Genomic DNA, 13,434 nt, shown 5'->3' with positions numbered 1-13,434 from the left:
CTCCGGCAAGCACAGATCTGCCCAGATCTTCCAAGTCTGTCAGAACTGGCTCGCCTCTATTGTAGCCTGTGATGTGTGTAGACGTGGGGGAGAGAAAGTGAGGCTTTGGTTTCAACTTTAAAGTGTTTTTACTCGGTGTTTCTCCTTCATTTCGTCCCATTAGCTCTGAGGCTTCACGCTGTGAGAATGCTGTCTACGGATGGTGAAGTGAAGAAGAAAGGGTGGAGAGGAGTGAGCGTAGGTCCTCTATCCAGATTTATTGGTGTTCATTTGACAGCTTAGTAAAGGTTTTTGAAGCCGAGCATCAAACTCATCATGCCCAGAGGAATCGCCTAGTTTCCTCTCAAACATCTCCTCTCTCCCAGACGGCTTGAAGTTCCTCTTAACCCTCACTTGTCTCCTTCCTCCTCTCCCCTCACGGGTTTGTATTCTCTCTCACCGAGGCGTCTGACGGTTTCCCAGCAAAACGTTTTCTTCGTTTTGCTCCCGGTTGCTAGGTGACTTTGTTTCTGCCGAGGCCAGACGGTGAGAGCGCAGAGCTGCAGAGAGACTGCCCAGGGTTTTTTCTTTTTTTCTTTTTTTTTTTTTTGGATTTGGTTTGGATTGGGAAAGCTAGATCTTTTTAATGAAAACATAGTGAGGAGAGAGAAGAGGCTCAGAGACAATGTATTCCCTGAGAGAAGCCAGAGGGCCAAGTCACACAATGGGGCTCTCACAATGCAAAGGCTCATATTGGTTTTTGAGGCAATGAGTCTGCTTTTGTGACTGATGAGTTTAGAGGAGCAGGAGGATCTGTTTAGTGCCCCCCTCCTGCTGTTTGTTGGACCGTCTTAAGCCACATTTTACCTCCTCTGTGGTTTGCATTCACTGCACAGAGAGATTCAGATTGAGCTTGTTTGTGAGAGTGTTTCAGAGATTAAACACAATCCTGAGACAAGATGTGGAGTTTGAAAGAAACACGACTAAGATCTACTTTCTAGCTTTTTCCAGAGCTTTTGAATACAAATTTGTTTGTGTGAGGAAAACATTAAGATGCAATAAAAAAAAAAAAACACTTCAGAACTGGAAAAAAAAAAAAAAAAAGAGCTTCGTCCTGAGCTTTCAGGCGAATCTCCTGGTCTTTCTCAGCAGATTCTGTTTGATTGTGATTTCAGGTAGTCTCATGGTCTTTCTCCGTGGATGTAGTTTGCTCCGTTGTCGTGGAAACGGCTCAGTCGTCATTGATCACATGACCCAAGAAAGGAAGTTTTGTCACATGAGCTGCTCATGTGACAAAACTGCTGCTGAAAGCTCCAGAAGATTTTAGAGCGTTAACCTTTAACTTCAACCGTGTCTCACGGACTTCATCAGCTGATTGAGTTTGCACTGTTATCATCACATGACCTAAGTATTCAGATGTTAACAGGTGGGAGGTTAAATATGAGGAGAACACTGTGGAATCAGTTGAAAGCTCTGGAAAAAGCTGACCTCGGCTAAACTAAAACAAATAAGAACTCAAGGTCCATTTACTAGCTTTTCTGGAGCTTTCAGTCACATCTCATGCAGATGGAAAGAGCTCAGTTGTCATGGAAGTTGGGTCATGTGAGAAGAGTTGGTTGTGTATCAGGAGAGGAGGAAATGTGGTTGAAAGCTGTGGAAAAAGCTAGTAAGTGGACTTTGAGTTCAGATGTTTTTTTTTTTAGTCCAAATGAACCTCATTGTTCTCAGGTTTTAATTTTTTAGATGTCCTACGAATCACTGCAGTGAAATGAGGATTAAAAAGCCGAAGGAGATAAGACAGAGATCATTTTGAGAACTGGAGCATGTGACCAGCTGATTAGATATAAGTGATCACAGCTCTGTACTTTTGCCTCACCACAGATTTTGATCAGTGCAGCCCTGACATCGTCATCCCTCCTCCTCCTCTCTGCATGTTGTCCTCCCTCCTCAGAGCCCCGAGGCTTCCAGCCGCCTCCGTACTCTCCTTATCCTGTGGGAAGTTTCCACTCGCACCTGGCCTTGCCATACCTGCCCCCCCGCGTGCAAACTTTTTAATATTTCACCACGGCCATGATAATGACTAACCTGCTCTGCCTTCAGTCCGGCGTGCACTCTGCTTTTATGGCCTCATTTGTGAATATTCGCAGAAGATTAGCACGAACGCGAGCCGTCGCCGCTTCATTAAGCTGAGATTACAATCTGCAGCTGCGGGGCGTCGCATTATGCTGCTAAATATCTCAGCCGTTTCCGTGGCTAACCCTCACCTATCGCCCTCCTTCCCTTCCATCTGCAGCATCTGCATGCGTCTGTTGCCAAGGCAGGTGCAGCAGGTTTACTGTGGGGCGGTGCCAGGCTGTAATAATCACCCTCCTCCTGTAGCTTAGGTGTGGCCCATCTGTGGTTTCACTGTTGCCTTAGAGATGTTCCCGGTTTTGGTTTATTTCCACAAAACCCATGTCTCTGTATCTCTTTCCTACCCCCTTCTTCCTGCCCCAACCCTCTGTCTCTCCTTGTGCCTCCCCCCTCCTCCCCACTATGCCGACAAGCAGCCCGGAGCTATGGCCGCAGAAGAGGTAACGTCTGGCATTTTCTCTGGGGTTCTGCTTGCCATGCCGGCCGTCTCTCCCTCTCTTATCTCTCTCTCTTTCTCTTGGAGGCTGCTTCTCATCTGTGCTGTGATTGATTGAATGAAATCATATTAATTTCAACACTGTTGTTTTTCCATTGTTGTGCATTTAATCAAGACGGGGCAACGAGGGTCGTCCGAATCTGTCTATATGAATCTTGTTTTGCTTGATGGTGAGAGGAAAAAAAACTGTCTGCCAATTTTCTTTTCTCTCCATTCTGAGTCAGTGTTCTGCCTTTAATATTTATATGAACAACGATGCAAATTTGGGTTGTTGTGGTGCAAAAAACAACAAAAAAACCCTGGTCCAACATGGATGCATTGTGCCACCAAATCCAAGTCTTCCTAAATCTTCTCAAATGTTGCAGCGTGTTTGGTTTCAACCTGAACTTCATGAAGGAGCACACTGACTCAGAGTGATTCATCTTCTGGATGGCAAAGATGGGTGCTTCCAAACATGGCTCATCTCTGATTTGATGTGCTTCTTAACTAATTCTGTCTTTCTTCAGTAAGGAGGAAGGCTGCTGTGTGACATGTGTAAGGTCACTGCAATATGGGGCTTTCTTTTTTTTTTAGTTATTCTTTTTTTTGGTTTTAATTGTAGTATGGTGGAGCTGGAATTATGTATGGATGAAATGGTTTTTATGAGGTGCTGACATGAGAATTTAAAGCAACATTATGCAGCTATTTCACCTTAAAATATCAGTTTCAGAATCAACAGGTAGAACAGAGCCTCTGTCATTGAAACACCTGTTGTTTCTCTGTGTAACTGTGGTTCCTCAGGTTGGATCTCCCTCTAACTGAGTGATAGTCAGCAGCTAAAACTGCTGGAATCAGACCCAGAGAGTTCAGAGTGAAGCTGAACTGTAGATCACTTAAAAACCTGACGGGAATATCAAGAGTTAGAAACAGAGTTTGGTGTGTTTGTTACAGCCGCAGCACTTCCTGCTCCAGAAGCAGGGGATCATGGGTAATATATACTGTTTCTCTGTATATGAAAACCACTCAGACTCAGAGCCCAGCAGGAGTAATTACTCCTCCTGGCTGCAGAAGGCGCCGTTGCTCAGCAAAGTTACATTCTGTTGCTTTAATTTCTCACCACGTTTATGTAAAGGTCAAATACGAACCCTGCTAAAGAAAGAGAGACCAAGAACAAACATATTCCACACCACAGTCAGAGAGTGTTGCTAAGATGTTGCTCCACCAGTGGAGCTTTGTTTAGACTTCCTCAGACTCCGATGTGTCCGACTGGGAGAAAACACCATAACCATTTTCATTACTGCCTGATCAACTGTCCCTTCATTCTCATTATGTGCTGCAGTTCAGCATGTTGCCTACAGGTCAGGAAGGACTCTTAATGTTGTGATGATTAGGAGCAAGTTCCCCCAGATCGGCGTTATGATAGAATGATTATAATTTGATTTATGTCAGAAATATGTGGACACCCGGATATTCCACCTACACATCAGGGATTTCCTGATATAATGTGGATGTTGTGGTTGTAGGTTTTATTTAGCATCCTTCTAAAAGGAGAGTAGATGTGTTTAAAGGTTAAAGAAAGGCAGATGATTATCTCACAGACTGAGTTCAGTCAGAGCTGTAACCTCACTCTCCAAACTGCAGCTGTAATAGTTTCCAGATGTGATTAATTCACTTTATCTCTCACACCCTCCCTCCCTTTTTTTTTTTTTTTTTTACTTCACACTCTTGTACCTCTCTGTCCTCCCTATCTGTCTTCCTGGTGTCCTTCTTTTCTCTTTTTCCTCTCCTCCCAGGTCGCTCCTGTCTCTTCCCCTTCGAAGACGGCTTCCTCGACGACGGCCACGGCGACCCCTCCCTGACCCCGGGCCTGAACTCGCCAACCCGCTGTCAGAACGGGGAGAGGATGGAGCGCTACTCCAGGAAGGTCTTCGTTGGAGGCCTTCCCCCCGACATAGATGAAGGTAAACGGGAGGATTTACGCATCAGAGAGGGTTTTACTCAGTTATTCTGCACCACCCTGTTATAGATATAAACTGAGACTTGCTGTACAGTACATGCACAGTTGGAAGCCTCTCAGTACAATCTTTGTCTTTTGGTTGTTTGCCATTAACAATTACACAGAAGTATTAAGGATAATAAATATACTCTCTGTTTAGTCACAGCAGACCTTTGTTGAAAAGCCTGGGTTCAGTGTGCAGTTTGAAAGTTTTACAGGAACAACTCCCAACTAAAGAGCAGGTTTCTGAGAGGGAAAGTTAAAGGAACGTTAGGGGAAGTATTCTTTTTTGCTTCCCTGCTGAGAGTTAGCTTAGCGTAGCATAGCACAAAGACTGGAAACAAGAGGAAACTGCCCCTCAAACTAATAAATAATCACCTCCTGATTAGCGTCTTTTTTATGTCTTGTGCGGATTAAAACAATATTTTCCCAGTCGTATTATTCCACTCAAAGCGCTCACATCATTATATTGCTTCACGGGATCCTGCACCACCATGTTTGATTCAAACGTATCGATTAAGTTCCACGTGGCCAACAAATTCTTATCAATAATCAGTCTTCGAGTAATGATGCCCATCCCTAGTGTCTCTGATACTTTAAGGATACTGCAGACTGGAGGAGCCAGGCTAGCTGTTTCTCCTTGTTTCCAGTCTTTGTGCTAAGCTAAGCTAACCAGCTGCTGGCAGGGACGTGAGAGAGGAATTGATCTGTGGGCAGAATGTTGAAGGACACGTTGACAATCTTTGTTGGGGATATGAATTTTTTCCAGAATTTAGCCTCTGTAAACTTCCTAAAAATAACATTTTATAGATTTGCTGTGCGGTAATTCTTAACAAATAAACACATTTTTGGCAAAGTCAAGGGAAAAAATGTTGTTTGTTGAGCAGACCAGAGCCAGAGATCTACAGAAACTCAGTCACCAGTTATGTTGTGGACCTGTAATTGTTTCCATAAGCTCTGGAGACTTAATATGAAATGTTTTCTTTCATATGCGTCTACATCGTCAAACAAAGCACATGTACAACTGAGTGGATGCACAATACGTGCCCTGAGCCGGCTGAAAAATTCATGAGTTCCACAGCACGAGTCAGACTGGATGTGCTCGGCCTGTGTTCCTGTTTAATGCAGTGGCTACTCCTGCAGCAGGAACACGGGCAGAAAATAGAAACTGTGCCGTTCTCAGCACCGACTGTGGCTCCGCATAGAGGCCTTCGTATGCATATTGCATGAACAGGCATGAATGTTATCATATTGTCAACAATTTTTTTTTTTTTTTTACAGATGAAATCACCAACAGTTTCCGACGCTATGGGCACCTGGTGGTCGACTGGCCCCACAAAGCTGAAAGCAAATCCTACTTCCCACCTAAAGGTAACAGCAGTTTCTCAGAGCATAATCTGTGTTTTCCCATTAGATCAAAGCCTACACCAATAAATATCACCTCGGGTGCACCGCCATCTTAGAGTTTTACAAAGAATCGTGTTACCCAGAATTCGTGGCTCACGCTGGGCGAGCACGGAGCTGCGTGTTTATCTGAGCGCCCCCCCTGTAGTCGTCTCACAGAAGGACACATGGTGCATTTAATGACTCCATAACGAGCCACCGAGAGCTTCAACCTGAGAGGTGTTTGCTTGGGCGAGCACCTCAGGAGTGTGAAAGTTTTTCTCTTTTCCGTGCAGCCTCTCAGATGTCGTTTTTTGTTTTCTGGAGCAGGTGATCAGGAGTATAGCACCACCCTTTTTCTTCCAAGCCCATGCATCACTCCCTCTGGCCCAGGAGCTGTCGTGTGTCATATTAGGGAAGCTATTAAAGACGCTCTGGAAATAACTGACATTCCATAGGCAGATGGTAATACACTGCATCTGGAGGACCTGTGAAAATCTCTGCCAGTTTCTCCCCCACTCTCATTTTTCAACATCCGTTTTTTTTTTTTTGTTGTTTTTTTTTAGCTTGGGAGGATTATTTTGAATAGGCTTGGCTCTACTAATATCCAAAGCCAGGAGGAAAAATGCAGCATCCTTTTAGGGGAATGAATGAGCTTACGGCGGCCGGAGGACGCCGCCATGTAAGGGGAGGAGACGTGGGACTGGTGATTTGTGTAGCATTCATCTCTCACTCTAATTTAACCTCCCCCCTCCTCTCTCCACTCCAAAAACTCCAAGGGAAACTGCTAAAATATCCTGTTTATATCACTCTCTCCATATTAACTGGCAAAGGGAAGCTTGGACAGATGCCTGGTGACAGAGTTCTTAGCGCTAATAGCTCCAGGGTTGAGAGCAAGTGCACATCTGCATGTGTGTGTGGGAGTGTGTCCGACTGTCGCGTGGACCGCGTAACGGACAGATTTACAAATACGAGGCTCGCATCAGGAGGTCAGCGGGCCTCTCCTCCTCCTGTTAAACGTCCTTCCAAGCTTGACCGAATGGAAGATAGATGTCACTTTCCATCCTGCTTCACATTTAACTGCTGGCAATGTGCGTCTGGACAGTTATGAAAGTGTTTTGGTTTAGGGATGACTCATATTGTGGCTCAGGCCGACTTCAGGGACAGGGTGAGACTCATGTGGTGCTGGTAGCTTAGAGAGGAAGCAGGAAATAGCTGTGCTCTTTGTTCTTATTGTCCAAAACTCTAACTTTGCATGTCTAATGCTAAGTGCAATTTTTTGGGGAGGGACTGCAGGGTCTTTAAACTCTCCTTCCTTCTTCTTTTGTGAGATTTATTGTTGAATCATCACACGGTTACATCAACCGTCACTCTAATGTGCAATTTGGTGGCTATGAGAAAAATATTGTTCCATGAGCTTTATAGATTTACACAAGGAGTATATCCTCTTAAATTCTTACTGTGAGTCTGGACTGTAATGGCTCCAAATCTCACCACTTTAGAGGAAACAAACATGGCGGACTACGACATTTCTTGTTGCACTTCAGTCAGCTGCTAAGATCATCTTTACAGCCGTCAGGTAATCAGGTCTTTGCTGACTTTGTGTGTATCAACAATGAAACACATCATGAATTCAGAATGAATGAATGCAGCTTTAAATCACACCAGTTTTATCATTAATAGAAAAAATAGAATATGGCTCCTAAAAACAATAAAAAGGTGCGACCGATATGCTGTCGCTCACACCCTCTGCTGTTGCCCACTGTCGTCACTGTTGTTGGCAATAAACTTGAAATGTTAGGGAGCTATTTCTGTCTGTGATTGGGGATGGAGGAGGAGGAGGAGGAGGAGGAGGCGATGCTGGAGCCTGAGCACTGGGAGCTATAAACGGCTACAAATGCTAATGCTCACGTCATATTGCAATAACACAGAGTGTCACACTTGTTTGAAGGCTTGGAAAGGTTACAGCTGAAGTTCTCTGTTGACCGCAGCCCGTCATGATCAGCTCGTTTTTTGTTTTTTGTTTTTTAATAATGTCATGAGGCGGCGGCGAAGTGCTGCAGTGGCAACAGTTGAAGCATAACATCCTGCTGCATTTACTCAGGCCTCAGTTTATCTTGTTCTCCCCTCTGTCGTTGGCATTAAATCCAGCGAGCGACTTCTTCAAACTGAGATGATTAGCGATGCTCGGTTTCTCTCCTCCTCTGCTCGATCACTCACTGCTCCAAAGCCTCAGGGTCTGTTATTTGTTTTTAGGAGAGCAGATGTTTGTGTCTCCCTCCATCCATCCTGCCAAACCCCTCTTCTTCTTCTCCCTCTTCTTTCCCCTCATCGTGTTTACATTTTGTGGCAGAGTTTACAGCCCTTTACTCTCATGGGGTGTATAGCATACATGGAGGTTTGGCTTCCTCCATGCTTTGACGGAAAACTGCCTCCAGGCATTTTTTTGCAGGTTTGCTCTCTTGTTTTCTCCCGTGTTTGGCTGATTTATTTCCTGGTGGTCAGCAGGTCCGTGTAGGAATAAATCTGCAGACACATGTCGGTCGCCGAGCGTGAAAAGATAAGCTTGGATTTAAATGTCACCGTTAAAGCCGAAGAGAGAGATGCACATTGTGACCACGTTCACTCAGTTTATCTAGTCATCATGGATCCGGTTCCAGCAAAGTCAACACAACTTTCAGCTGATGAGGTAATGGAGAGAGAACAGGATCGCACAGCGGGACTCTGATACAGCAGTGGAGACATGTTTGTGTACTGTTTTAGTGACCTGACTCACTGTATCTGTTCCAAGAAGTGAAGTATGTGCCTGCACCAAGCACCAACTGAATACTTTCAGGATATATTTAGACCCAGGAGTGGCTCAGATATTTTTATTTTTATCTCTTTTTCATGCAGTTTATGTTTTTGTGCTGTCGTGCCAAGAGTTAAAGGAGAAGATCGATGCTTCTCTCAAGTCTGTGCGGTGAATATAAAGCTACCGTCAGCAGTAGCTTAGCTTAGCATAGAGTGTTTTACTTTAGGACTGAACAAGGCTAACAGCTTCCTCTGCTCCCAGTCTTTCTGATTTAGAGTCGTCTCAAACTACTCCATTAATACCTGTCTACCATTTTAAGGTGGCAGTTTTGCGGTTAAGTGGTAGCACTTAGTGAGTTAATGTCTGTGTTTTTACAGTAATTGTCATCGAGTGGCCGTTGAGGTAACCGTTTCTCTCCCCCATGACTCAAACTGCTGGCGTCCGTTACAGGAAAGACTCTGTCCTGCATGAGGTCATCGGTTTGTCTGCGCAAAAACCCACGAGGCAGCGTGCCTATCGTTTGTCGTCCGTAAACGTCCGCTCTCCAGGGTGGAAAAATGCTGCGGGTGTGCGTATTCTCCCCCTTCTCCCCTCGGAAAGCACCAGGGAGCTCAGCAGCAGAAAAAAGCCCTATAAATCTCAGGCACGAGCCACTGCAGATCTGCGCTGTCCTCCCCGTGGCGTAAGCCTCTGCACTGCGCAAGGCTGATGGAAAAAGAGACAGATCCCCAGCACCGTTCAGACTAAATATCAGAGCATTAAAGTACTCTATGGAATCTGGTGCAGTCTGCTTTAAATGGGAGGCTTTAGGCGACAGAGCATTATCGTGAAAAGCCTCATGAGCACAAACTGTAGAAGAAGTTGAGAATAAGGTGATGCATACTGTTTTTAGACTCCTGTTAAATCAAAAAATGAACTGTAATGTTGTTTATTTGCATGAGTTAGAGCAGTGCAGGATGATAACAGACAGAGGGGGTTTTAAGATTGTAAAAATCTGGAGTGAAGTTATATATACTCAGCAGTGTTACAGGATTTTCTGAGTGTAGCACATGAAAACAGTCGTCGGCCTGTTGCATCAGTTTTATAACTTTCTAACAGCAGCAGCTTTGCCTCCTGCTCCCCTCCCATTTATTTTCAACCTTTCATTCACGCTCTCCTACCTTTTCTCACTTTTTTCCCTCTCTCTCTCTCTGTCTCTCTTTCCATGTGTCTCACTCCTCTCCCCCTCCCTCCCTCTTCTCTCCCTCTCCCTCTGCCTCCCTCCCGCCCTGGGTCATGGAACACGTTGTTCCCTCCTTCAGACTGTATGAGCTGTTGGCTAGCTCTGCCTTTTCATGCCGTTTCTCTCTCTCTCTCTGTGAGTGTGTGTGTTCAAGACTGCAGTTGTGTTTTTTTTTTTTTTCCTCCGAGGGGGGATGTCAGTTTTAAACCACATGATTTCTCCCAGTGACAAACCCTCTTTATGTAAACCCCAGCAACACGGAGACAGGGGTCTTATGTCGGGTGATGACGAGGCACGAGGAGAAGGATGACGATGCACAAAATCCTCTTTATGTCGAGTCTTAATTGTGGAGGTCTCAGGGGGGCGGGGGGGCGGAGAGGAGAGGAGTTGGCAGGACAGAGATTGGTCGGTCACTTAAAGCAGCTGATTACAACTAGTTTTGCGTTGTGAATATTCCGTTTTTTTGTTTTTGTTACTTGACTCCACAGGGCTCGTAATAAGAGCTGCTAAAAACTTTTAATTAGTGAGAGCCTCTGTGGTTACTTTGCATAATACTAGATGCACTTAACACTGTGTATGCTAATGTGTTAGCATGATGTTAGTCCAGAAGGGACACTGAGTATTACTCAGTATTAATTAGTGATTGTGTTTTAATCCTTGTGAGGCCTTCTCTTATTATCATTAGCATTATCACAACACTGTTTTTGTTGTGTTGTTGATCCAGTAAAGTATTTTTCTTTGTTGTCTGTAACTGATAACTGAGTTTTCAAGGATTTGTCCAAAGCAAAATGATTTATCTGGACAGAATTAAGACTTTATAGATGGAGATCTGGATTACGAGAGCCTGGCCTTGGTTGAGGGATGTGTTCTGTCACTCTAGCTCATCTTTTGTTTATTTTCTTGACTCAGATTTATTGTTTTCTGTGTGAAAAATGTCAGAAAAGACATTTGTTTGCTTTATTTTCAGTTTCAAACCCAAAGATGCTCAGTTTGCTGTCACATATGATGAAGACGAGCAGGAGATCTTCACATTTAAGCAGGAAACTTGAAAATGATCGAAACAACAGCGTTATGTTTTGGTGGACGCCATAAAAGCGCTGTTTTGTCCTCTAATCTGTGCACAGATTCGTCGTTGGTGAACTGTCATTGCATATAAACGTAAATGTCAGAAAAACACAGTCGTCATCGCGGCTCTGACTGAGGATACATCACACACACACAGAAGACAAAAGGCGTCTCTCGGGGCAGCAGCTGTTTGGACCCTCCTGACGACTACGCACCTGCTTTTCTACCTTTGATGCTCGCCTGCAGCAGCGTACACTCCCTCCCTCCCCTGCTACACACACTCAGACGTATCCACATACCACAGTTGACTGCTTCTGCCGAGTCAGATTTTTTTCCCTCCTCCTCCTCCTCCTCCTCGTTTCCCCTCATCTCATCTGCAGCAGCTCCACTCAGGAATGTTAAAAGTGAAACATGACAGTTGCACATTCCTCTTTGCCATTTTCACTCATGCATTTGTTGGACACGATCGTGTGTGTGTGTGTGTGTGTGTGTGTGTGTGGGGGACGGCTTCTCCAGAGACACATGGCTTCTGTAGTGGTCTCGTGAGACGCTTCAGATGGGAGCGATTGGAAGTCGAACCCCGGTAGAAACGTCCACCAATCCTGCTCAGACAGCAGCTCATATTCCCCTGACTCATGGGAGCCACAGGTGCTGCTGGGCTTCTGCTAACATAATCAGAGCAATACACTAATAATTTACAGCCCATTCAGACGTGACTGTGATGTCTGCTGCTCTTACAGCTATATTCAGGCTCATCTCTTGGCTGTCAACAAGTTCATTTTGACTCTCGACTCTTGTTTTGTTTTGCGTCTTCGTCTTTTCTCAGCGTGTGGTGCTCGTTTTGTTCGGCCTATAAATCAGACCCCTGTAGCACCGTGTGATGGATGTACCCCTATTGAAAAACGGCTTAATAGCTCTGACCTTGGATAAGGTCTCTGCTCTTGATGCTAAATAATTCAATAGTACAGAGTGACTGTCTGAATTACTCCCTTCTTTCTGCCTTGCAAAGACATCACCAAACTCCCCCTCAGTACCTGAGCCGCTCACTACCTTTCAGGGACGATCTGCGGTGTGATCAATTTTGCATGGTTCCTTCAGGAGCAGGGGGGCACTCTGAGCCATTCGAGCGGCGAGGTGCCGCGTGTAGAGAGCGTCTTATGGAGGCGAGTCGAATGAGGACAGGCCACAAGGTCGTAGGTCTGTGTGGAGACGAAGAACAATGAATTACAGGGGAAAAAATACAGAGCTTAGTCATGGGACCGAAAAAGAACTCAAACGTCTATGTACTCTTGCCCAGAGGACAGAGTTTAAAGCGTCACAGTCACAAGGTTATGACTATTAAACACAACAGACGCAGGTTCTGTTTTTGTTTTATTCTTAAAATCCCCTTTTCCCCTGTTCTTTCCAGGCTACGCCTTCCTGCTGTTCCAGGAAGAGACGTCTGTCCAGGCTTTGATTGACGCCTGCATCGAGGAGGACGGCAAGCTCTACCTGTGTGTATCCAGTCCTACCATCAAAGACAAACCTGTGAGTGGCAGACGTCCATCTCCACCCCCTCCACCTCCATCTGTCTTAAACTACTTATTGTAAATTACTTAATCTTTTCTTCCGCAGGTCCAGATCCGTCCCTGGAACCTGAGCGACAGCGACTTTGTCATGGACGGCTCCCAGCCTCTGGATCCCCGCAAGACCATCTTTGTAGGGGGAGTGCCGCGACCCCTGCGTGCAGGTAGCTGAATTATTCAAATCAGCTTTTTTCTTTTAGCCCCGAAATTGGATTCATAACATCAGCTGGCATGGAGCGCAGAGGCTGGAGGCCGTAATGAAAAGTTCTCCCTGTGAGAAAGCAATCCTCTGCTTGGGTTTCCAGGACGCGAGCCAAGTGGTCGTCATGTTAAGAATTCATGGTGTAATGGAAGGCTCAGTCTTTCTGTTCTTGGGATAAACATCGCTGGCTTGTCTGCAATGTGACCCCTACTAATTATACCAGCAGTTTGAGGCCGCTGCTCTGATGAATCGTGCACTCGGGTGGATTTTTACATCAGTTAATAACAGCGTCAATCAGAAAAGTTAAACCTTTTCTTTAGTTTTTTTAAGGCTTTCAATTTGAGAACAAAAGCACTAATCGTGTTTCCCTCTCCTCAGTGGAGCTGGCTATGATCATGGACCGGCTGTACGGCGGCGTCTGCTACGCCGGCATCGACACCGACCCGGAGCTCAAATACCCGAAGGGAGCCGGCCGCGTGGCCTTCTCCAATCAGCAGAGCTACATCGCCGCCATCAGCGCTCGCTTCGTTCAGCTGCAGCACAACGACATCGACAAAAGGGTGAGCGGGTTCACGCACTTCATTCACAACATCCTGAAAGAAAGCAGCGTCCCCACCGCA

The 13,434-nt window shown here is 45.4% G+C and overlaps 1 protein-coding gene across 10 annotated transcripts in view; it reads left to right on the top strand.

Moving 5' to 3' along the window:
• Nucleotides 1–13,434, top strand: part of cpeb3 (cytoplasmic polyadenylation element binding protein 3) — a 44,169-nt gene that overhangs the window by 22,981 nt on the left and 7,754 nt on the right. For 8 of the 10 annotated variants that reach the window (XM_018681072.2, XM_018681070.2, XM_018681071.2 and 5 more), the window contains 6 exons: nt 2,529–2,552; nt 4,381–4,548; nt 5,865–5,954; nt 12,456–12,574; nt 12,662–12,776; nt 13,193–13,374. In XM_018681072.2, the coding sequence (XP_018536588.1) occupies nt 2,529–2,552; nt 4,381–4,548; nt 5,865–5,954; nt 12,456–12,574; nt 12,662–12,776; nt 13,193–13,374 (698 nt within the window). The remainder of the gene's footprint in view (nt 1–2,528; nt 2,553–4,380; nt 4,549–5,864; nt 5,955–12,455; nt 12,575–12,661; nt 12,777–13,192; nt 13,375–13,434) is intronic. The other 2 variants (XM_018681069.2, XM_018681066.2) reach the window with 1 other exon arrangement.

Source organism: Lates calcarifer, linkage group LG16_LG22 (assembly GCF_001640805.2).
Source record: "Lates calcarifer isolate ASB-BC8 linkage group LG16_LG22, TLL_Latcal_v3, whole genome shotgun sequence".
Taxonomy (NCBI): Eukaryota; Metazoa; Chordata; class Actinopteri; family Centropomidae; genus Lates; species Lates calcarifer.
The sequence above is the reverse complement of the archived record's forward strand: the minus strand, read 5'-3'. Positions and strand labels throughout refer to the sequence as shown.